This window comes from Marmota marmota, unplaced genomic scaffold (assembly GCF_001458135.2).
Source record: "Marmota marmota marmota unplaced genomic scaffold, marMar, whole genome shotgun sequence".
Taxonomy (NCBI): Eukaryota; Metazoa; Chordata; class Mammalia; order Rodentia; family Sciuridae; genus Marmota; species Marmota marmota.
The window spans coordinates 27360655-27385335 of NW_026000026.1; the positions used below are offsets into that span (position 1 = coordinate 27360655).

At 41.9% G+C, this 24681-nt stretch overlaps 1 protein-coding gene across 10 annotated transcripts in view; it reads right to left on the reverse strand.

Annotated features, from left to right (window-relative positions):
* Positions 1-24681, reverse strand: part of LOC107143070 (signal-regulatory protein beta-1-like) — a 110218-nt gene that overhangs the window by 75578 nt on the left and 9959 nt on the right. Inside the window, exons 3-6 of one of the 10 annotated variants that reach the window (XM_048811189.1) lie at positions 24121-24441; positions 23307-23639; positions 20220-20298; positions 17555-19607 (exon numbers count right to left, since the gene is read on the reverse strand). The exons of 6 other annotated variants lie outside the window; for them this stretch is intronic. In XM_048811189.1, the coding sequence (XP_048667146.1) occupies positions 20222-20298; positions 23307-23639; positions 24121-24441 (731 nt within the window). In that variant the 3' untranslated portion in view covers positions 17555-19607; positions 20220-20221. Of the gene's footprint in view, positions 1-16713; positions 19608-20219; positions 20335-23306; positions 23640-24120; positions 24442-24681 lie in introns of those variants that run through there. 3 more of the 10 variants (XM_048811188.1, XM_048811190.1, XM_048811191.1) reach the window with 3 other exon arrangements.

Below are 24681 nucleotides of genomic sequence, written 5' to 3' on the forward strand. Positions count from 1 at the left end.
TTACAAGATATCTATCATCTTTTCATTTAACTTTTACATTTCCAGTAATTAAAATATAAGGAGATTGAATGCAGGCTTGTAAGCCATAGCAAGAACCTTCCTTACAGTTCTTGCCTACAAAGTCTGGTAAAGGATTATCAGTAAAATATAAGAATTCTGAGGCAGCAATTAAGCACCAAACATCTTTCTGAATGCCACCTTCGCTGAAGGTCAGGATGTTGCTAACAAATCCTCCAGGAGTCATGGCAGTACTCTTGTGTAACTATCTTTTGTCAATTTTAGGAGACCAGTCCAAAACATACCCACTATTTCTAGACACCTTATGGTGCATTGGAAAGGTATTTATACAATCTATCCACTTAGGAAAGATGCCAATCTCTATTGCAGAATGGTTAGGACCATGAGGTATTTGTGGACATTCTGCTGAGACGACTGATTTGTTATGAGAAAGTCCCATTGTAATGACTGATCCAATATAAGGTTATGAGTCTCCATTAACAGTAAAATTAGTTGGTCTAGATCTCCCAATTGCTGTCTTTTCCTTAAATGACACTTTTAGATATCCAGCATGTTTATCATGGGACCAATACAAAGGTAGTTGGGCACTATAGCCAGAATAATTAAATCCAGTCATGATTGGGAGTAATATGAGTGTCTGTAAATCCTCACATCATATATGAGTCATTAGTAAATACTGGGATGGATTCTCCAGTTCACATTGCTGGGTTTACTAGAGGTGCATCTGGAAAATATGTCCAATAAGTTTTATGACCTCTGCCCCATATAATCACTGGATCTGGTTCGTTCCATTGACTAGTCTGTAAGTCCTTCCACCAAACTCAGCTAAAGGGCCTGTTGCTGTGGAAGACATATGTCACTCATCTATAGTGTGAACTTCTGAGTCACATTTTAGAAAATTTAAAACAAACAGAGCATGATTGAGGTTATTTTGGGGAGTCATAGTCCTATCTCCTCCTTTAGTTTTTGTAATTGTAGCTTAATAGATAAATGAGCTCATTCTACAATGGCTTGACTTTGAGGGTTATAAGGAATTCCTGTTTTATGGTCAATCTGAAACTCTTGGCAAAATTATTGAAAATAAGAGCTTATATAAGCCAGTGCATTATCAGTTTTAATCTGTAAAGGACATCCTAATACTGTAAAAGCAGCTAAACAATGAGAAATAACATTCTGAATATTTTCTTTTGTATGGGCTATAGCAAAGATAAGTCTAGAATAAGTATCTACAATTACATGTATATAACATTGTTTACCAAATTGAGGAATACGAGTTACATCCATTTGCCATAATTGATTTGGTTTTAATCCATGGGGATTTACACCAGATGGTAAAGATGAAGTGTGTATAATACACTGGGGGCAGTGACATACAATTTGATGAGCTTGTTCTTTGGTAATATTAATTTTTATGTATACTAGAAACAGTTTTATGATGTAAAGAATGTGAAGCTTGTGCACAGTCATACAAAGACATTTGCTGAGAAACAGCCACTAATTTATCAATCTTATCATTACCGGATGTTAGAAGCCCTGGAAGATTAGTGTGGGCATGTATGTGGCCTATAAAATATGGATTCTTTCACATTTGCACCATCATTTGTAGGGTATGAAACAAATTGAATAACTTTTGTGATGACGTATATCCAATAACTAAAGTTTCAATATTTTTGGTAACTCCAACTGCATATAAACTGTCAGAATAAATGTTAATAGGCTCATTTGTAAAATAGATTAAAGCACAAATAGGAGCTTGAAGTTCTGTTTGTTGGGCAGAAGCATACAAGGTTTGTATTACCTCTGTATGAGCATGACTATAAAAACCTGCTTTACCTGAGCTTGAGCCATCAGTGAATACCGTTAGCGCACCATTTATTGGTTGTGCATGTACAATCCTTGGAAAATTAAATGGCGTTATTAATGTAAATTGAATAATTTTATCAAGAGGATAATGACTTTCTATCTGACCAGGAAAATCAGTAAAAGCTACTTATCATAAATTAGAAGATTGAAAGAGCCAATCATTCTGTTGAGCAGAAAATTGAATGATTATAATATTAGGTTCTGTCCAACTAGTTGTAAAATTCTTGTTCTGCCTTTCATCACTAATTGAGCAACAAAATCATGAAAAGGAGTTAATGACTTTTGAGGAGAGTGGGATAAATGAATCGACTCAATAACTCCCAGTGTTTTCCAAATCACCCTGTAGGAGCGTGAGCAGTTAGAAATATCAATAAATATATAGGCTCTTGAGGATTAATTCTAGTAAGTTGAGCATTTTTTATAGCAATTTCAACTTTCCTTAAAGCCATCTTCACCTCTGCTGTGAACTGATGAGAAGTTGGAGAAGGATCTCCCTGTAATATCTGGAGTAATGGACTTAAATCTGAAGTAGTTAGCTTTAAAGATGGCCTCAGCCAATTAATACCTCCTAATAATTTTTGAAAATCATTAAGGGTGTGCAGCTCCTTGACTCTTATTTATAAGTTTTGAGGACAGATTCTATGTCCTTCAATTACCTGACGTAAATATTGAAAAGGAGATATCCTTTATACCTTCTGAGGTGCAATGCACAAACCCATTGCTGTGAGTGAAGTTTCTATTTTGGCAAAATTTTTTAAAAGTACATCTGAATTAGCATGTGCTAAAAGTATGTGATCCATAAAATGAATAATATATGCATCAGGAATTTTTTCCCTTATAGGTTTGATAGCCTGTGCTACAAAATTCTGACATAGGGTTGGACTAGTACCTTCCCTGAGGCAATACCTTCCAGCAATATCTTCTGAATGGTTCTTTAAACTTAATTGCTGGAACACTAAAGGCAAACTTTTTACAGTCATCTGGGTGCAAAGGTGTACAGAAAAAGCAATCTTTTTGATTTATTACTATCAAATTATAATTCAAAGGAATAGCTGTAGGAGAAGGAAGCCCAGATTGTAGAGCTCCCATAGGTTGAATTGCATGATTTATTGCCCTTAGGTCCTGTAATAATCTCAAATTACCAGATTTTTTCTTAATTACAAAAATGGGTGTGTTCCAAGGGCTGAGCATAGATAGGCTCATATATTAGAGCAGCTTGGAGCTGCTCTTCATCTAATATATGAGCTATTTTAAGTTTTTCCCCTGTAGAGGCTACTGACTAACCCAAATTGGCTCTTCCATGAGCCAAATGATCTTTTCTGCTATTTTTTGGGCAGGTAAAAAGTCAGGGCCCCTACCAAAAGTTTTGGTTGGGTGCATTAATTATTCTCTATCAAGTGGACTGGTTCATAAGTAGGTATTTGTCCTGTAAATTTCTCTCACTATCTCTAGGAGTAAACCCTTGATTAAATTCCTCAAGTGACCCGATAGAATTTGGAGTTACTAATAATAATCCTAAAATGCTTAAGTTAACTCTTCCCCATAAATTTACCTGTAAAGTGTCTAAAACATAAGGTTTAAAAATTCCAGTGTTTCCATCTTGGTCCTCCCAACGAAGATATTGGGCACTCTGGGCAGTCTGAGAATTCTGTCCTGTGCCTTCTAAATTGGCTGGCACAGTATGTAAAGGCCAGGTTTTGAGCCCAAATCAGCAAGACAAAACAGATTTGTCTGCCCCAGTATCTATATATAATTCCTCAAAATTTTTTATGATTTGTTTTAAGTTCCAGTAGGGGTCACTTCTGCCAGACTAATCCATTGGGGTCCCATTCATGTGTTAAATCAATTATTGGCTGGTACCACCCAGACAGTCATAAAAGTACTGTCTGGGGGGTACTGGCCAATAAAAATGGTGGTCCCTATGATTGGCTGCTGAGTGAAGTCAGGGCTAATGACTCTAAGTCATTTTATCATCTATTTGGAGGGCCTGGGGAAAGGCCCTCCCCTCATTTTTTGGTGCCAAAGAAGGTGTAAATGAAGGCAAAAATGAAGGCGAGTGGACGCCATATTGGCTTTTTTCCTCCCTTGCCATGCGGCCTCTTGCTCTGTAATGCCGCCAGCACAAACTGGGAAAAGTTTCCACCCTGTTGCTCTGGGACTGACAGTCTCATAAAATGTGGCCATTTCCCCCACAATTAAAACACTGCCTGCCAGAATGGCGTCTCTGGGATTGGGGCTGAAGTACCTGCTTTAAAGCTGTGATGAGCGTAAAACCTTTCAATTGGGTTGGGCCAATGTCTGCACAATGGCGAACAAATTCTGAGATGGTCCCCTTTTTCCTATGAGGCCCAAGGATTTCCTTGCAGACCTTATTTGCCTTCTCAAATGCTACCTGCTTACCAATAAACTCACAGGCACCTGAGTCCCCGATTAACCTGCTGGCTGCTTGGTACAAACGTGCTACAAAGTCAGAGAATGGTTGTTCTGTGCCCTGTTTTATCTTAGTCAAAACTTGTTTAGACTGATCCTGGGAAGAAATTTGTTGCCATGCCTTTTTGCACACGAAGTAATCCAATCATAAACTGTTTAACTGCCTCTCTAAATTGGCGAATTCACCCATTTCCGTCAACATCTCCAAAGGAGTCTCAAGATTCTGTCTCCTGTTTCTCTCAGCCTGCTCCATACAGAAATCAGTCCAGTAAGACCGACAGAGAAGATAATCACCGCCATTCAGACAAGCTCTGGCCAGTCATTGAGTGGAAGAGGTTCTTGGCAAACCGATTCGACCAAGCTTTGTACAAATGGCAAATTAGGGCCATAAGAACCACAAGCATTTTGTAACTCTTTTAAGGTTTTAAAAGGAATTAAAGCATGTACGCGGACATGCTGGTTTTGCTCGTTAATCTGTTCAAAAACTGGAAAAAGCTGAAAACCTGTAATATATTCCCCGCTTCCTAAACCCTTCTGAGTCCACGTTGTAATGGTGTAAGCATAGCCATAGCCAATTCAGCGTACCAATTAAAGCCTGTTCTCCAAGCTGAAAGTGGCTGAATTCTGATGGAGGGTGCTGGTCCAAGTAAATGAACCTAGCAAAATTCTCCTCCATTTCCTCTTCACCATGGGACTGAGTCTTTGTCTGTCTGCTGCTCATTCTGTTCCTTTCCATTTTGAATTTGCCTCACAGAGCTCTGGTTGGGACTAGTTTCCTCTCTGGAACCCCACACCTCTCTGAATTACTAATCCAGTTTGGTTCAGCTAAAACTGAACTCTTGGTTTTAGGTCTCACCTGGAGGCGATATGCCTGCTGGATGGCACATTGAGGGAAATTTGATTCCACTCTCAGCCTTGGTATGGAAAGAGAATTTTTTTTTTTTCAAAAAAATGACCTCTGGCTGTTTTTCCTGCTCTATGCTCTTAATTGCTCTCTGAAGTCCTTTTAAAAGGTCTTCTGAGGGCCATTGACCTTGATCTAGATCATCAAAAAGACACATTTCTAATGTAGTCCAGACCTTCTGAACACTGTCTATTGTACTTCTAGACAGTTTGGCAGAGAGGTAGCCTTTATACAATTTCCTTCGCAGTCTCTCCCAAATACATAAATCTGGTAAATCTTGCTCGCAAAACCATGGACAAACCTCACTAACCATTCTCAGGAACTGTGCTAGCTGGCACTTTTTCACTTGCTTTCCTTTCCAGTTAATTATAGTTTCCAAAATTGTTAAATACATCTCTTTATCTGATGATATGGAACTGCCCATGATAATTCTTAAATGTCCTTGGCTCTAAAACTGTCTGCTTCCTCCATGATCCTTCAAAAAATTTATGGTCCAACAAATTTCTATAGTGCACTTCCTCAACCAACCTGGAAATTTCCCTCAAGCCACCCCAACGTTAGGTGCTAACTACTGGCCAGTGTGGGCAGCCAACTAAGGGGTGCTTGAGTGAATATCCAAAGGTACCAAATAAAACACAGACACACAATTTGCCTTTAATTCAAGCCCTGGGATGGCTCTTATGCCCTCAGCCTCAGACTCACCAAATGGAAGAACGATGAATGTCAAGAGAGGCTGGTGAGAGAGAGAGCTAGCACATTTGGGAGTGATCTTTTATTGGGAGGACTCTCATTTTTTAGAAATTTCCATCTAATAAAGGTCAAGAGGGGCAGAGTTATAAGGACAGGTAAGGTAATTCAACCCCTGGGGCTGTAGGAAGGCACACCTAGGCATGAAGACACATTTTGCAACATTTTTTATGACTTCCAAGATCTGGACCACTGTCTAGGGCCACTTGATGTGGCCAGATAACAGGAAGGGACCATCAGAGCCTCACTAATCAGGGAAGGAAAATGCTGGTCACATGGTGTTGCAGCCTCCCAGAGAGGACCATAATAAATACAATTCAAGATGAAAAAGGGGGGTATTACCAAAGATACCACAATAGGGCAAAGCATCATTACAGACTACTACAGACCATGGTGCAGATACATTGGGAAGTCAAGAAGAAATGAAGAATTTTTCAGACACTCGTAACTGGCCAAAATTGAGCCATGGATTCACAAAAAACTTAGATTCAAATAATGTATAGTGAAATTGAACACTAATAAAAATTACCCAACGAAGGCAAGGCCAGGCCCACATGGCTTTACTGCTGAATTACATCAAACTTTTAAGGAAGATTCAATGCCAACTCTGCTCCAACTATTCCAAAGGTCAAAAGGGAGAGAAGAATTTCAAACTCATTTTATGAGGTTAGCATTTCCCTGATGCCCCAAGCATATGAAGACAAAACAACAGAAAAGTAAAGACCAATATTCCTGATGAATGTAGATGCAAAAATTCTCAACTCACTACCAGGGCATCAAATCCAATAGCAAAACAAGATCATTTTCCTGATCATATTGGATATTTCCTAGTGATGCAAGGTTCAACACACATAAACAATACATGAAATATTTCATATAAGCAAAATAAAGAAAAATTCATATTGTCATCACAATAGATGTCAAAAACCATTTGATCAAATTCAACATTGTTCTATGATCAAAACCCTGAACAAATTAGGGATAGAAGAATTGTTTTTCAACAGAATGGAGACTAGATATAACAAACCTATAGCCCATGTTATACTGAAAGGGAAAAAGCTGAATGCACTTTATTCAAGATATGGAACAAGTGTGTTCATCATCATTGTTATTATTCAGAACAGTACTGGAAGATTTAGCCCAAGTAAGAAAGCAAGAGACAGAAATTATGGTCAAACAAATAGGGGAAAAAATGAAAGGATTCATGTTTGCTTATGGTAGGACTCTCCATAATCAAATATGTATAGCTTCCATCAAAAGACTACTAAAACAACAAAATCAGTGAAGTTGCAGGGTACAAATTTTATATACAGAATCCAGAACTATTTCTATAGGTCTATAAAGAGATTTTTGAGAACTAAATCAGAAAAGCAATAGCTACAAAACATATCTGCATATACATGTATATCTTATGAACAAATTTTATTAAAGATGTAAAAGTCTTCTACAATTAAAATTTAAAAACATAATGAAAGAAATTAAAAAACAAAACCAAAAAATAATAGGAAATATGCTTTTATGGTTTGTGTCTCTAATGTCACCTGAAATACTGATATGTTAGGCAAGTCAGGAATGTGCAGAGGTGAAATGATCAGATTATGAGAGCTATAACCTCATCGGTGGATTAAAAGATCAAAGTGAACTCGTGCATTTAAAGAATTAATACTTTGAATGAAGTATTGTTTCTTAATTGCAGGTAGGTGCAGAGTCAATGGAAGATTAGGTCATTGTGGGTGGAACCTTGAGGAATACATTTTCACCCCAGTTTCTCCTCCCCCTCCTTCCTGGCTGCCATGATATGAGCAGAGTCCCTCCACCATACCTCTCATCATGATGTTCTGCTTCACATCCAACCCAGAGGAATGAAGCTGACTGAGCATGGAGTGAGCATTTGAAACTGTGAGCTGGAAATAAGCTTCTGCTCCTTTAAGTTGTTCTTGTCAGGTATTTTGGTCACAGCAGTAAAAATATGGCTAACATTCCCTCCTTTTGTCATGGATTGAAAGAATTAATATTGCACAAATGCCATTATTACATGCTATAAAATGAACATATTCAGATACACAGTAGTTAATATTGCCCAGCATATTCAAATATTGAATATATTCAATATTCAAGTATTGAAACCACACATTCAAGTATTGAAATATATTACCCCCAATCAAATATATGACATAGTGATTGTCACCTTTGTTTTTTCATTTGAATGTTCAAGTTTTCTTATTACTATCTCCAAAATAATAAAGAGCAGATCCTGGTGTATTACTATGATATTTTTGGCCACATTCACCGAGCACCCATAGTCAACCACCAAAATTATTAAAATTCCTGATTCTAATTGAAAACAACTAGAAATTTTTTGCTCTTATAAATTTAAATATTTTGTACAGTAAACAACATAAGGGTTCCTCAGCTGCCATTTGCCTATACTTCTGAAGGAATGAATTCATTCTTTCCAGAGACCCAAGGGGTACATCAAAAGTCTTTTCAGCACACATAATCATTGTGGATAATATCTCAAATACCATGACCTGCATGGTGTTAGTTCACAAACCAGCCAGGGAACATGAGAGATTAGAAAAGACAACTAACATAGAGACTGCTGGGACCAGGTAGAACATCATGCTCTGATGAAGGAACAGTGATCCAGAACTAGTACAGCACTTTTATTATATAGAATTTATTATCTAAAGGTTGTTTGTGGGAAAGTTTCCACAATGCAAATAGCTTTGATGTTGTGGTCACTTGGGAGGCATTGTGGTTATCTTATCATGACCAGAATTCTTTATCATTGGCAGCTGGTGTCTGAGCTCAAGGTCAAGATTAATATAGCTGAAAGGCTTTGCACAGAGGCTCCTCAGGTAGGACATCACCATAGCAAATAGGCAATCTTGACAGGCTCCTTTGCACAGGAAGTTCCAAGGGCAAACACAACTTCAAAGCAGTTAGAGATAATGATCCACGTTACTACTCTCCACACTCAATAACACCTTTCTCCAGGAGTACAGGTAGAACATTACATTAATAACATCTTCCAAGGATACATGTATTAATGACAAATAGTACATTATCATAGATCTTTTGGGGGTCTACAGGTAATATACTCCTCACTTACTTTTACTTCCCAATTGAAATCAACAGACAGAAGGGTTTCAAGACGGCAAATAGAGAAGGTCACTTTCTTGGCTGCTCTGTGGCATGAAGATAGGCATCAAAGATACTGCCTGACTCAACTGAAAACTGTGCTGCACAATGTGCTTGTTTGGGAATGAAGTTGCATCTGCCCTGGCTGCATGCAGAGAACAGAGGAAGAAGCCATTTTGTAGCCATGGCATTGGGGATGGCAGCTAGGTGAGCTAATTCCTTGCAAACCTGAGTTTGGCCTGAAATACAGGTCTGGAACTTCATGACACAGGGTATCCCAAAAATACCAGGGAAAATTCAAACATGGAGAAAATATACACAGGGGTACAACTGGCCAGGAAATCTCACCTCTGTCTTTGCTCTCCCCCTCCAATCCAGATAATTGCAGGACTGGCTGGGAGAAATGTGCCTGTCTGGGAATGTGAAAGATGGGAGAGGGAGCAGATGAGTTCGAATACAGAACCCAAGACCAGAAAAGGTAGGATTTACATATAAAGTAGTGGATGAAGAATTGGCTCCTATACCACACAAGTGGACCTCAGTAAAAATCTTTGGTGTGCAACCTTCTAGGATAGACCCACAATTGCTGGGTCCTGGAGGTACAAGGATTTAAAATTGTCAGACCATTCAGAATTCAGTGAAGTACCTGTTGAATACCTAAGCATAAATTTGGAGCCTAAGAGTTCTGCCTATGATTTTATGACTCTCACCCCAGGAACACCACTCTGAAGGGAAAGGAAGCATCACACTCCAGATGATCCCAACTAACACAGCTGAGAAGGGAAGCTGAGAATATTTTGAACTCCAACAGAAATAATTCTATATCTTATCAAGATTATTTTTTCTATTTTCTCTGTTTCTTTTGAGATTAATGGTTCATGGTCATTAAAACATATTCATATTTGGTTTCCCTGCTTATTTCTAGCATTTTTGAAGCCAGTTATTTTTCATGCACCAGTTTTTTTGAGTACTAGGATGATTGATTACTATATTCCAGTCTTTTATTATCTTTTATTCTTTACATAAATTTTTATAATTCATATATATTTATATTCTCAAAAAAGTGTGGAGGTGAAATGATTGGGTTATGAGAGCCTTACCTAATCAGTGTCTTAATCCCCTATAAGGGATTAACTGAGGGGTGACTGCAGGCAGGTATGGTGTGAGTTTAGGTGGAGCCCTGGGAGCGTGCCTGTGGGTTCTATATCTGGTCTGTGAATATAGGTTTATCTCTTTTTACTTCTTGGTGGCCATGTCCTGACCTGCTTATTCTGCCACACACTTCTGGTATGATGTTTTGCCTCAACTCAAGTCCCAAGGAATGGAGCCTCTATGGGCTGAGACCTCTGAAATTAATATTTTCCTGCTTTAATTATTTTTGCCATATCTGTTGGTCATAGCAGGAAAAAAGGATAACTAAGACACCCATGTTTATCATAGTGTACCTCACAATAACCAAGTCATGGTATCACCTGTGAATGGATTAAAAAAGAGCTATATTTATGGAATTTTATTTAACCATAAAGAAGAATGAAATTATGTCATTTTCAGGAAAAGAAATGTAACTGGAGATTATCATATCATGCAAAATAAGACAGACTCAGGACAAGCACTGTTTTCTTCTGTATGCGGATGACAGAGGGGAAATAAACAGGGTATTGTGAAGGTAGAAGAGAGGGAAGGGAATCATGGTGGGAGGAAGGGAGGGTGCAGAGTGGTATGAGGGACATTAGGGAATTAATTTAATTATTTTATGTTATACATGTATTAATATAACATAAGAAAACCTGTTAATTTGTGAAATTCATATGTCTTTTCTCCAAAAAATAAAAATAAAACTGTAAAAAAGAGGAACTAAGCCCATTGGTACCATCCATGCTGCCTTTGTAGGCAGAGTCAGTGGGAGACCCACTTTGCAGAGCAGTGGTGAAGGAAGATCCAAGCTATGTCAGCACAATAGCTGTTCAACAAAGTATTATGTCAACACAGTTAGGGGAGCAACTGGGAGTCTCCACAGTAGCTGAGCAATGGAAAAGAACGTCATGTCATCTCCCCACCAACCTCAGAGCCCAGGCTGCTATAGTGTAGTACCATCTTAAGAAGTGCGGTATTGTCTGAACATGTACCACTCAAAGGGATCAAACCACTCTATACCCCCCCACTCTGATGCCCAAGAGTTAATAAAGTAATAATGGAATTAAATCAGATATAAATAATAAAATTAAAAATACAAGTAACTCTAACACCTGGAGAGTAAATAATATGCTGTTGAATGACCAATAGAAGAAATCAGGGATGAATTAAAAAAATACTTAGAGGTAAACGAGAATAATGATATAACACATCAAAATCTCTGGGACACTATGAAAGCAATCATCTTTGACCTAGTTATTCCACTCTTTGGCATATACCTAAAGGACTTAAGATCTGCATACTATAGTGATGTGGCCATATCAATGTTTATAGTAGTTCAACTCAAAAAAAAGTTAAGTAATGGAATGAACCTAGGTGCCCTTCAACAGATGAAAGGAAAATGTAAATGTAGTATTGAAACATAATGGAATATTACTCAGCCATAAAGAAGAATAAAATTATGGCATTTACTAGTAAAAGGATGGAATTGGAGACTATTATGCTAAGTGAAATAAGCCAATTCCCCCAAATAAAAGACTGAATGTTCTCTCTGATATGCGGATGCTAACACACAACAAGGAAGAGTGGGGAGGGGAAAATAAAAGTTCATTGGATTAGACAAAGGGGAATGAAGAGAAGGGAGTGGGGATGGGAATTAAAAAGACAACAGAATGAATCAGACATAACTTTTCTATGTTCATGTATGAATATACAACCAGTATAACTTTACAGCATATACATGTTGGGAGTCGCTCTGGCTCCAAAGACTAACTTCCCCATCCCCTAAGAAGAGCCATCCAATGGTGAGCCCTGCTGGCTCACATGATCCTGCTGTCCAATGGTGAGCCCTGCTGGCTCACATGATCCTTATCCACCAATCAGAGTAGCCCTGCTGGCTCACATGATCCTTACCCACCAATCAGACTAGCCCTCCTGGCTCACATGATCCTTACCCACCAATCAGACTAGCCCTGCTGGCTCACATGATCCTTACTCACCAATCAGAAAGCACCCCATGCCAACTGTCAAACAGTCCATCCATTAAACTGTCATAACCGTCAGACCATCCCCAGCTCTATAAATATGCAGAGCTGCCTCAATAAACGGGCATTTTCTCCAATGGCAAGCCTTGATCATTCTTTCAATACAATCACAAGAATGGGAAGTTATAGTCTATATGTATAATATGTCAAAATACACACTATTGTCATGTATATCTAAAAGGAACACATAAAAATTAAAATAACAACAACATCAAGAGACACCCCTGCTATTTCCTTCAACCAAACAAAAACCAAATTCCCTTGGAATCCCTAGAACACTCACAATGACCACAAGCTGCCCCATGGTTTGAAGGCAAACATCTTCCCCTTATGGCCTTGTCTACATATCATGAAAGCAATAGTTGTCTGGTGACCCCTTGGCTCTCTAGGACTGAGATGTTCCATAAACACTGATCACCTCAACCACTCCCCACAGGTGCCAAAGCATCATTGGGACAGGGTAGAGCAAAACCTAGACCTCTAGTGTGTCCCATTTGCAGGATGGTGTGGCTTCCCCATGCTTTGTCCCTACACGAAACTTGGGTATCAAAGAGGTCACTTCCCACCAGGCCTCTTGGCTAACTAGAGCTCTAAGAGTTAATCCAGTGAATGAAAGGGGAGTTTTGGACTGTAGAAATGTCACAGTCACCCATCATAAATGCTGGAACTGAGTGGGATGTGGCTGCCTTTCACCCCCTTGACCTGATCTTTCCTCTAAAGCATGGGAACTGAGGAAAACACACCTTGAAAAGCCCAGGCAGTCTCCTGAGCTCAGGACAATTCACCTCTCTGTTCCAAGCCTAGAAGAGGTTCCCATTTCAGAGTGAATGGAACTTCCTTGAACACAGCAGGGACTTCTACTTTTATGCCCTTTGCAAATGCGGTTTCTCTATCAGGAAGCCCTTCTGCCAGAAAACCTCAGGGCCACTTCTGCCCCTCCTAAATCTCTGCTCAAATTCCCTTCTCAGTAATGCCTGCCCAGACCACCCCATTTGCAGTACCTCTCTCCCACAGGGTCTCCAGTTCCCTTATCCAGCTGATTGTTTTCTAGTCACATTGATCACTGTTCAGTATGTGATATGATTTACCTCTTTGTTGTATATTGATCACCACCAATTTTCCCTAGAATGACCTCAGCTACACAGGGAACTCCTTCCCCTCTTTTGTGCCCAATGAACTACAAGTTCCTGTAATAGTTCCTGGCACACAATAGGCATCCAACCAATGTGTGCTTAAGTATGAATTGCTTAGCACAAAACCCCCTGCAATGCATAAGTCTATTTGAAGTGTATACATTTTGTAGAAATTGGCATAATTGAGTTTCCCACATAAAATAATTGGCAAAACAAGAACTGTTTTCCAAATATAGGCAGGAAGTAGAACCCAGAAGAAGAAAACCACAAACCCCCTCCTCCTTATTGCACCATTCTCTACAACCATTTGAGGAAGCTGCAGAAAGCTCAAATCAGCCAATGTGTGCCTCATTTACTAATATTTCATATCTCTTAAACCAAAAGGTGCCCCTCTTATTGCCTTAAAAAAAGAAACAAGATCAAAATTTTTTTGGAGTCTCTAGACCACTCACGATGGACATAAGATGCCCCAGTGCTTTGGAAGCCAAAGTCTGACCCTATGGTCTTGTGCTTCACTCCACTAAAATAGATGTCTGGCCAAATGTAGGAGCAGGGCCATGATGTTTGCAAAGAGGAGTGGTTGATCCCAGAGCATCAAATCAGATTATCTTCATTCAAACATCACTGTCATTGAATGACCACGGAGCTCCTGGTGCTTCTGTTACCTCATCTGCAAGTTGGGGTGACCCGAGTGACTGCTTTGGGTGTCTTGACCACATGATATCACAGCTGTATAGCATTTTTTTCCAACAGAGTCTGGCCTGTGGTGACTGTTCAAGGAATTGAAAATTAGCACTCAGCAGGTATCCTGAGGCTAAGAGACTTCCATGGCACCCTATGATGTAGATAAGGGTAAGGACATCGTCACAGCCTGTGTCAGTCAACTCTTCATTACTGTAAGAAATACCTGAGACAAATCCACTTATGAAGAGAAAAGCAGGATGACAGCTCACAGTTTTAGAGGTTTCAGTCCAGCATTGATTGTCCCCATTGCCGCAGTCCGGCTGCAGCAAAATAACCGGGGGTTGGCGAGGAACTTGTGTACATTGATACAGCAGGAGTGGGAGCCGTTTATTGTAGGACAGGAGGGGTATATATACATTCCACACAGCTTGTCTTAATTAACATAAACTAGATACAGCAGTCAACCAATAAGGAATCTCCACACTCAATGGCTCGCTGGTGTTACTTCACAAACCACTCCCTCTGGCAAAATGCCAGGCACCATCCTGACTTGTTTACAGACCCTAACATCCATGGCTATTGGGCCTGTGCAAGGCATCAAATCAATGGAGGAGAAGGTATGATGGGACAAAGCCCTGTACCTTAAAAGCAGAGAGAGAGAGAGAGAGAGAGAGAGCGAGCGAGAGAGAGAGCGAGAGAGCGCTCTACCTCACTTTTGGGGTATCAGAAGTTATCAGGATTTACACACTGATCCTCAGGAGAGATGTTCTGTGGGTTGAAGGATTGTAATATACAAGTCATTCTTGTCACTGCTGTGTGAAGTATCAGCTGATGTGATGCCTCTGGCCCCAGCTGCAGGGGAGGCCTCCCAGAGACAGTCCTCAGGACCCTTGGTCTGGGCTCCAGATAACGCCCTGTCCCAGCCTCCATGGCAGAGCCTGTGTTTGTCCTGAGTCCCTGGGAGTCCATGGGCAGAACTGACCCAGGGACCAGGACACAGGACTCTCCCCAGACAGTGCTCACTCACCTGTGAGTCCCAGCAGGAGGGTCAGCAGCAGGACAGGACAGGGACACTGGGGCCGGGAGGTAGGTGCAGACATGGTGGAGCCCTGAGGAGCCTGCTCTGCCCCAGTGTCTGTGCTGGGGAGATCCCTGACTCTGCTCTATGGAGGGAACTGACACTGTGTGTCCCTTGTTGCAAGAGGATTGATAGTGACAGAGTGACAGGCAATTTCCTTCAGAGTTTCGGCTCTGGATCCCTCCTTCTCCCTCGAGTCCTCACCCCACATCCTCCCCTTCTTCCTCATCTCTACAAGACCTCCTCTTGTTCATCTCTGTATTTATTGTTGATTGGTTCTTTTTATTTACCTATAAAGGTGAGATTCCCTGTGGGATATTTATACTTGCACTTATCGTGATTTTTAATGACTCATTCCAGATTTCCTCTCCTTTTCTGACCCTCCTCTCTGACTCTTGATCTCCTTCTAGGAAACTGACCTTTCCTGTATCTTTATTGTATCCTGTCCTTCTCTTCTTCTTTCCTTTATTTAACTCTAGCTTCCACCGTTGAGAGAAAACTTTCCAACATCAGTTTTCTGAATCCGACTTCTGTTACTTAGCCTGATGTTCTCCATATTTATCCATTCACGACTGAAGGCTGTAATATTATTCCCTCTGGCTGAGGAGAACTCCATTGTGTATAAAAACCACAGTTTCTTAATCCATTCATCTATTGACAGGTGCCTGGCTTGATTCCATAATTTAGCTATTGTGATCGAGCTGCTGTAAACATTTAGGTGGCTGCATTCCTGTTGCATGCTGATTTTAGATCTTTTTGGAAAATACCAAGGAGCTGATAGCTGGGTCATGGTGGATCCATTCCCAATATTCTGAGGATTCTTCATTCTTCTTTTCAGAGTAGTTGCCCTCATCTATAGTCCCACCAACAGTATCTGAGTGTACATTTTCCCCACATCTTCTCCAACACTTATTATTGTTTGTGATCTTGGCATTTTCCATCTGACTGGGGATGAAGTTTAGTAGTTTTGATTGGCATATCCCTAATTATGAGGAATGTAGAAATTTTTAAAGTATACACATTGGCCATTTGTGTTTCTTCTTTTGAGAACTTCCTGCTAGTGGTTTTTATTTTATCCATTGGGTTATTATTATCATTAGTTTTGATTTTAAGGTATTTGAGTTCTTTACATATCCTGAATTTTTTCTTCCCAAATATCAGATAGCTGTGAGTATGTGGATTTGACTCTGGGCCTTCCGTCCTTTCCTTTAGTCTTCATGTCCATTCTGTTGCCAAGGCCACACTATTGGGTTACTACAGCTCTGTGGTATAATTTGAGATCAGGTACTCTGATGCCCCTGCATCATTTTTCTTGATCTATATTGTCTCTACTCTCTTATTCTTCCAAATGCATTTTTTTAAGAGAGAGCGAGAGAGATAGAGATAGAGAGAGAGAGAATTTTTTTTAATATTTATTTTTTAGTTCTTGGCGGACACAACATCTTTGTTTGTATGTGGTGCTGAGGATCGAACCTGGGCTGCACGCATACCAGGCGAGCACACTACCGCTTGAGCCACATCCCCAGCCCCCAAATGCATTTAAGAATTATTTTTTTTCTAATTCTGTGAAATGTTATTGGCATGTTGATGGGGATTTCACTGACTTTGTGTATTGCTTTTGGTATTATGACCATTCTGAGATATTACTTATGCCCTATGAAAGAACATGGGACATTTTTTCCATTTTCTATGGTTTTCTTCAATTTCATTCTTCAGTTTCCATTAATTTTCATGTAGAGCCTTTTTACCTCCTCAAATAGAAGTATTCCTATGACCTTTATTTTTTTTTAGTTTTTTTGTGAATGGGATAGTTTTGCTGATTTCTTCTTTGGCTGAATCACTTTTAGGGTATAGGAAAGCAATTAATTCATGAATGTAGATCTTGTGTGTTCTTCTCCTTTGCTAAATTGATTCCTAATTTCTAGAAATCTTCTGTTGGAGTTTTCTGTGTCTTCTAGTTATAGGATCATGTCATTTCCAAGCAGATGACTTATTCTTTTCCTATTTCTATCCCTTAATTTCCATCTCTTGCATGATTGCTTTGTCTAGTATTTAAAGATCTATATTGCTTAGAAGTGATGAAAGAGGACAACCTTGTCTTGTTCTTAATTTGGGAAGAAGCGTATTTTATTTTTCTCCATTCAGGGTGATGTTGAGGATTGTCATTTATAGCTTTTATAATACTGAGGGAGGTTCTTCCATTGTGAATTTTTAATACAGATGGATGCTGGAAAGAACTTTTTTTGCATCTATTGAGATGGTCCTGTGATTCCTGTCCTTAATTCTGTCTAAGTGTTGAATAACATTTATGGATTTGCATATGTTGATCTGGCCTGTCATCCCTGGGATGAAATGCACTTGATCATGCTATATTACCACTTTGATGGGTTTTTCATGCAGTTTGGTAATATTGCATTAAATATTTTTGCTTCAGTGTTCATCAGGGCTATTTGTCTGAAGTTCACTTAATGTGTCTTTGTCTAATTTTCACATAAAGATTATACTGGCTTCATAGAATGTATTTGAGATGGCATAATAAGAGAACTTTTAATTTCATGGCATAATAAGAGAACTATTGGTGCTAGTTCTTCTTTAAAGGAATAGTAGAACTCAGCTGAAAATCCATGTGGTCTTGGAATTTTCTTTGTTGGAAGGCTTTTAATTGCTTTTTTAATTTCATTCCTTGATACCATTCTGTTTAGGTTTTCTATTCTTTTGGGTTCAGTTTGGGCAGGTCACATGTGTCTGGGAATTTGTTAATGTCTTTTAGATTTTCCAGTTTTTTTGAGTTGAAATTTTCAATATAGTGTCTGTCCAATATTCCTGGATTTCAGAAGTTTTTCCAGTGATATCTTCTTTTTTATCTCTAATTTGATTGATTTGGGTCTTCTTTTTCTTTTTTCTGGTTATTTGGCTGAGAGGGTTTCAATCTTATTTATCTTTTAAAAGAAACAACTCCTCCTTGCATTGATCCTCTGTGTTGTTTTTCATTCTCAATTTCATTGATTTCTGCTCTGATATTAATGGTTTCCTATCCTCTATTCTTTTGGTAATTAGTTTGTTCTTGTTTTTCCTAAGGACTTGAGGTGGAGTATAAGCTTATCTATTTGAGATCTCTATCTTGTTAAAGTAGATACTCAATGATCTATATTTCCCTACTAGAACTGCTGTCATCTTGTCCCAGAGGTGTAGATATGTTGTATTTCTGTTCTTGTTTGCTTCTACAAATTTCTTGATCTCTATTCTCATTTCCTCTTATGATCCATTCTATATTTAAAGAAAAAGCAACAGAGATAAAAGCACTATTAGGACAGGAGAGGTGATAATGCTGGAAGTGAGATTAAACTGGGAACAGAAGCAGCTGGCCATGGGGTGAGGACATGGATCCCACATGGGGACTTTCCTTTGGCAGATGAATGAACCTGGTAAAGGTGATGTTACCACATACACAGGGGAATGGTGGTGCCCCAAAGGGTGATGTTATTAAGGGGCTTGATAATTCACCTAAGGTAGAAATGATTTTGCATCAGATCTTCAATTAATAAGAACAAAGCCAGCATGTTGAAACTCCTCTGGGTAAGTTTTTACAAAGAAACAAAACTTTAACACTCAGTGTTTCTAGTTTTCCAAATCACTGTGCACTACACCCTCATTTTATTATTGTTTACATTTCCCTATATGTTTAAATTGACATTTAACTGATATTTTGAGTGTCTTTCATATTTTGACAAATGCTGCAAACATGGAAGAACCATCATTATTTTTCATGATCACTATGGAGATGGATTCCCAGGGTTTTGCTTTCAGTTTGCATGGTCATTTTGACAATCCTGCTTTTCTATGGAGAGTGGTGACTGCCTTCATCCAGGACAATACTGTTGTTCATAAGTGTTAAAGAAGAAAATCACTGAATTTAAGGAGCACCTTCTTTCTTTTTTTCTTTCTGGGTTTGAGGCATAGGACACTTAGGTAAAGAGGAAGGAGAATAATTTTTCATATTAAACAGAATGAGTTTCATGTGAGAACCTCATCAAGGCTGGGGAGGAGGGGTAGGCAGGAAAAATATGGCTGAGTGACTCTTTAGAGTGAGATATGGGGTGCTTGATGGCAAAGCCCAAGGCAATGGAGGAGAGCCATCCTGACGTGGTCAGGTGGGGCTTACTTGTCACCATCTGGGGAGGTGTCATGAGTTGCTGTCCAGAGACAGGACCCATGGCCCTGCTCAGGATGATGAGTGAAGACTCAGCCTTGGGGCATCAAGGACTGGGCAGAGTGCAACAGGGGCCTGTGGGCTGGTGTCCTGGGAGGAGACATTTGGAGCACAGGCTACAGAGGCTTCTCAGCAGCTCCTTCTCTCAAGCTGAGCACCATGGAGCAGGAAGAAGGTGGCAAAGACTGAGGGTCCAAGGTAGCAGGGAGTTATGAAGGATCTGTGGGAAACAATCCATGATGAACAATCATGTCCACATTCAATTATCTGCTCACCATTTATGACACATCTCCTGGGAGCTATGAGATTCTGGATGCCTGTCTTGAGGGAACCCCCAACCCCAGGACAGCCAACCCCAGGTCTCAGCCCAACCTCTCCTGTGTCCTGATATGCATCCCCTCTACCTTCAGGTTGGTCACACTGAGAGTCACAAGGGGAGCAGCTGTGAGAGAAGCCCATCTAGAACTTCTCCACATAGCTGCATATGGTAGAATCTTTCTGCCCATGGAGGCCCAGCATTAGACTAGAGGTGTCCATCAAACGAGACACCCAATCTGCTCATCCTCACTGCACACCTTCTGCCCATCATCTCTGGAGCACCTTGACTCAGAGGACACCCATTGCCAATCCTTGACCTCCTCATCTCCTGCACACCCCACACACTTCCTGGGACCTGGGACCCCACAGAAGTTGCATGAGATCCTGAGGATGCTGAGGGGTGCCTGGTTCTCTAGACCCACTGACTCTGCAGCTGTGCACAGGTGGGCTGCCACTCCTCATAGCCCTGCCCTCTGCAGCAGCCTGTGCTCCATCCTCCCTCCTGGGGACTTACAGTCAGGACTTCTGCTTCCTGTGGACGTAGATGGCGGAGACACCAACTGCCAGTAGGATCTTGGGGCCAAAGAACAGGCCTAAGAGGTATGAAACAAGTGTAGACTTCACTGCTCCTGAAAATCAAGGGACAGAAGGGGCTATTGGAGGGACTCCTAGCCATCCATTCCCAGGAGCCTGCACTTGCCCCAGCTGAGGCCCACCTGGGCCCAACAACGTTGTGAAGCTTTAGCACACACACCCTGTCCTGGCTGCCCTGGTCATCCTGAGGCAGACTCCTGGGTCAAGAATTTCCTTATTTCCACTCAGATCCCAGGGTGTCCTTGGTGAGAGAAAGTAAAATATGTGTTTCAAGCACATTTCCCACCCCGCCATGGTGGTTCCCTACTTGATTCTCACCATCTCATGTAGAAGGATTATCATTACTTCCAGATAGGAAAACCGGGGCCTGGGGAGTTTAAGGAGGGTCACAGCTTAGTGGAATCCAAACCAGAGCAGCTCCTCCCTGGAGTCCTATATGGTGATTCCAGAGACCAAGTTCCTTGGACAAAGAGAATGTCCAGTGTCTCCAGAGCATGAAAACGATTTTCAATGACACATGCACATGGGGTTAGGGCAGTTCCATGGAGAGATAGGAGAGCAAAGCTGCCCACTCAGTGTCATGGGTAAGATGAATGACCCCCTGTCTCACGACCTTGGGGAGCCTGCTAAGGAGGTACAGGAAGAAAAGTGCAGACCAGAAACCCTCTGGGGAGTCAAGAAAAAGATTCTTCTACTTGGGAAGGGCCTCTAAATAGCAGACTCCCCTCTAGTGCTATGTCATCTGAAGTCTTTCTGTTGGATAAACAAAGCCAGATCCTGGCAAGAAGACCTGTAGAGTCTTTGCATTGTTACTATGAGCCATTTTTTCCTTTTAAAATAATGCTAACAAAGATGGAAATTTTTTTTAAAAACAAAGAAATGCTTTCAGGTCCTTAGGAAGGAGTGGGCACATTACCTCCTGGGGCTGCTGCCCTGCTGAAGGCCACAGTTCTCAGCTGAGAGGTGCTCTGGGACTCCCCCTCAGTGGAGGAGAGCTGCACTGCCTGCCCCCTCCTCCCTCTAGAAGGCACCAGCATCAGAGCCTGCCTGAGCAGGCAGTGGAAGGCCCCTCCCCTCTCCTCCACTGAAAGCAGCTCTGGGGCTCCTCTGGCTTCTGTGGGAGCAGCTGAGTTGCTGCTTCATTTCTTCCATGGGTGGGAGGAGGGATCCTGAAGTTGATCCTGAGAACATTCTAGGAAACTTCCTGATTCCCCATGTCCCTCACAGTTGGGCACTTCCTATGGAAATCCAGATCCAGGAGAGGTCTGGAAATTAGACACTGTGAGTTTGAACCTGGGACTCATCAGCTGGCTGGTAACATGGCCCCAATGCTGGGAGTCAGTGGCACCTGGGCAGGCACTGGCTTGTGTTGAGGTGCCCTTGTTCACTCTTTCACCAGAAGTGAACTTGTTTAACCTCAGGAAGGGAATTCTTGGCATCTGGTGCTTGAACTTCAATTGGGAAATGGCTGTTATTAGGCTCTGGCTTTAGAGGGCTGGTTCTGAACATCAGTCCTTTGGGGAAAGACAATGAGAAGCTAAGTGTGAGGTGTATTGAAAATTCCAATATGGAATGGAGGCTGGACAGAGGTCCACAGGGTGAGGCAGGAGAACAGAGCAGCAGGTGGGTAGAGAGACAAGAGGTAGGATAGTAAGACAGGACGGTCCCCCTCCCTCTCCTTCTTCTTTAATGTCTGTTGAAAGATCCATGGAGAGATGGACCCAGGTCTTCAAGTGGAGACTCTTGGGGTGAGGAGTGGGAGATTTCAGTGAATATAAGGTTCTAATAGTTATTTGTAGACTTGAGAATTATTCTACAATGAATAAAAATAAAGTACTACCTTTAGAACTAAAAACCTCCAAAGGATATAAGATAGACAATACCCAGTCACCTGGAGTGGCGACCCCACCAGAGAGAGACTTCTTTTTCTTTTGGGAACAAGAGATTGAACCCAGGGGTGCTTAACCACTGAACCACATCTGCAGCCCTTTTTTTTCTTTATTAAATTATTTATTTATTCTAATTTGTTATATATGATGGCAGCATCTGTAGCCCTTTTTAATATTTAATTTATAGGGCTGGGGATGTGGCTCAAGCGGTAGCGCACTCACCTGGCATGCGTGGGGCCCGGGTTCGATCCTCAGCACCACATACAAACAATGTTGTGTCCACCGAAAATTAAAAAATAAATATTAAAATTCTCTCTCTCTCTCTCTCTTTTAAAAAAATTTTCTAAAAATATTTAATTTATAGGCAGGGTCTTGCTGAGTTCCTTACGGCCTTGCTAATTTGCTGAGGCTGACCTGGAACGTGGATCCTCCCGCCTCAGCCTTCTGAGTAGCAGGGATTAGACACCTCACCTGATCAGGGAGGTATCTGTACCCTGGTTTTTCTGAGGACCCCAACACTTAGCCTATGGTTTCTGGAGGTGGCTGGCTGCCCGTCTTGTACCACCTGGCAGGTAAACACCACATCACCACTGGGCACATGAGTTCTCCAGGAGCCCGCTCATGTGGTTACAGGTCCTATCCTTGTTCTCTGGGATGGCTGAGGCAGCTTCTGTTCTCAACACATTTCCATTTTCCAACCAGGTTATATGCAAGCTCACAGGGTAGAACATCTTTGCCTGGCAGGTGATGGTCACCTGGTCCTGTGTCACTGTGTATTTTGGGGTGACATCTACAGTGGGTGGGAAGATAGGTGGAAGGGAAGGGCAATTAGAATTGACAAGTGTCATGTGAAGAAGGTAAGTGGCGGGTGCCAGGACAGGCCCATTCCACCCTCCTTCTTCCTTAGTGTCCCTGTTTGAAGGCCCCATGAGATGTGTGCCCATCCCAACAGAGGAGACCCTCACAGTGTGGGTGTGGGGAGCTGACTAAGACGCTGCTGTGTTCCCAGGCTCTGGGTGCCCTGGGGGAAGGGGGGTCCCTGCTCTCACATCACAACACACAGAGACAGAGACAAGGTGAAGTTTAAAGCATTTGGCCAGCTGGGGTGGAGGCCTCACCAGGGGTGTTGTCCAGGCCTTGCTCCCTGGAGCTTGAAGAGACCTGCAGGGTGTAGTTCCTGGTGGTGGCTGGCTGCCCATCATGCTCCACCCGGCAGGTGAACGTCACGTCCTCCCTGTGCACAGAGGAGTTGACCAGCAGCCAGCTCGTCAGGTTGAAGGTCCCGTCCTTGTTCTCTGAGAGGGTCGAGGCCGTCTCTGTTCTGGACACTTTGCCATTCTCCACCCAGGTCAGCTGCAGGTTCCGGGGGTAGAACTGCATCACCTGGCAGGTGACATTCACCTGGTTCCCTGCCATGGTGGGCTGTGAGGAGACCTCCACGGTGGGCGGAACTAAAACAGCACAGGCAGAAGCTGTGACCTTATAGCACAGATGCTGAGCTCCTCCCAGCAGGACAAGGGCCTCCCTCGGGACAGGGCCAGGCATGCAGAGGGGCTCAGACACTGAGGGTTTGCACAGGAGTGAATCACTAACCACAGGGCCTGCCACCCACAGGTGCCAAGTGACCAGCAGCTCCCCTGAGGGTAAAGTGAGTGAGGTTGACAAGCCCAATTCCTGGGCTGCAGGAAGTGAGCACAATAGATGGAACCCTCACCCCCACACCTCAAGGCTCAGCTTTGGGAGGTGCTCACAGTGGTATTTGCTACTAGTTAATGAAAAGAGCAACAGTGCATGCTGTGCACAGGGCATGGCAGATGGGCAGCACTGCTGGGAATTAGAGCCCAGGCTACTGAGGTGCTGCAGCAAAGGCCCCTGGGGAGCAGCAGGCTGGGTGTCCAGGTGTGGGCTGGGGTAGGCAGCAGGGTTCTGTACCTCGGATGGTGTCAGACAAGTTGGCAGTCCCACGAAGAGGAGGGCCCCCTTGCAGGCTTATGTGGGCCACCTCACAGATGATCTGAGAATAGATGTCCCCTGGGGCTAGAGTCACCTGGGCTGTGCTGGACAAACTGAAGGACACACTTTCTCCTCTGGGGTCCACGTTGGTCTGGATGTGCATGAATTTATTCCCATTTTTGAACCAGTTCAGGGTGATGTTGCTGGGGGAGAAGCCATGGGACTTGCAGGTGAAGCTCACCATCTGCCCAGGTTCGGCCCTCGTCTCAGGACCCAATAGCACAGGGGGGGAAGGTCTGGCTGTGAAGGGGCATTGACAGACAAGTCAGGTGATCAGAAGTGTCCCTCAGAGCACAAGTGAGTGACACTGAAGAATCATCCTTGACATTATTATTGCTATTATCACTATTATCCTTATTATTATTATTTGATGGACTAGGGATTGATACCAGGGGCCTGTTAAGCACATGCTCTGTCACTGGGCTATACCCAAAGCGAGAAGACATTGTTTTTTTAATGCTCCTAATAACGCTGAATTCC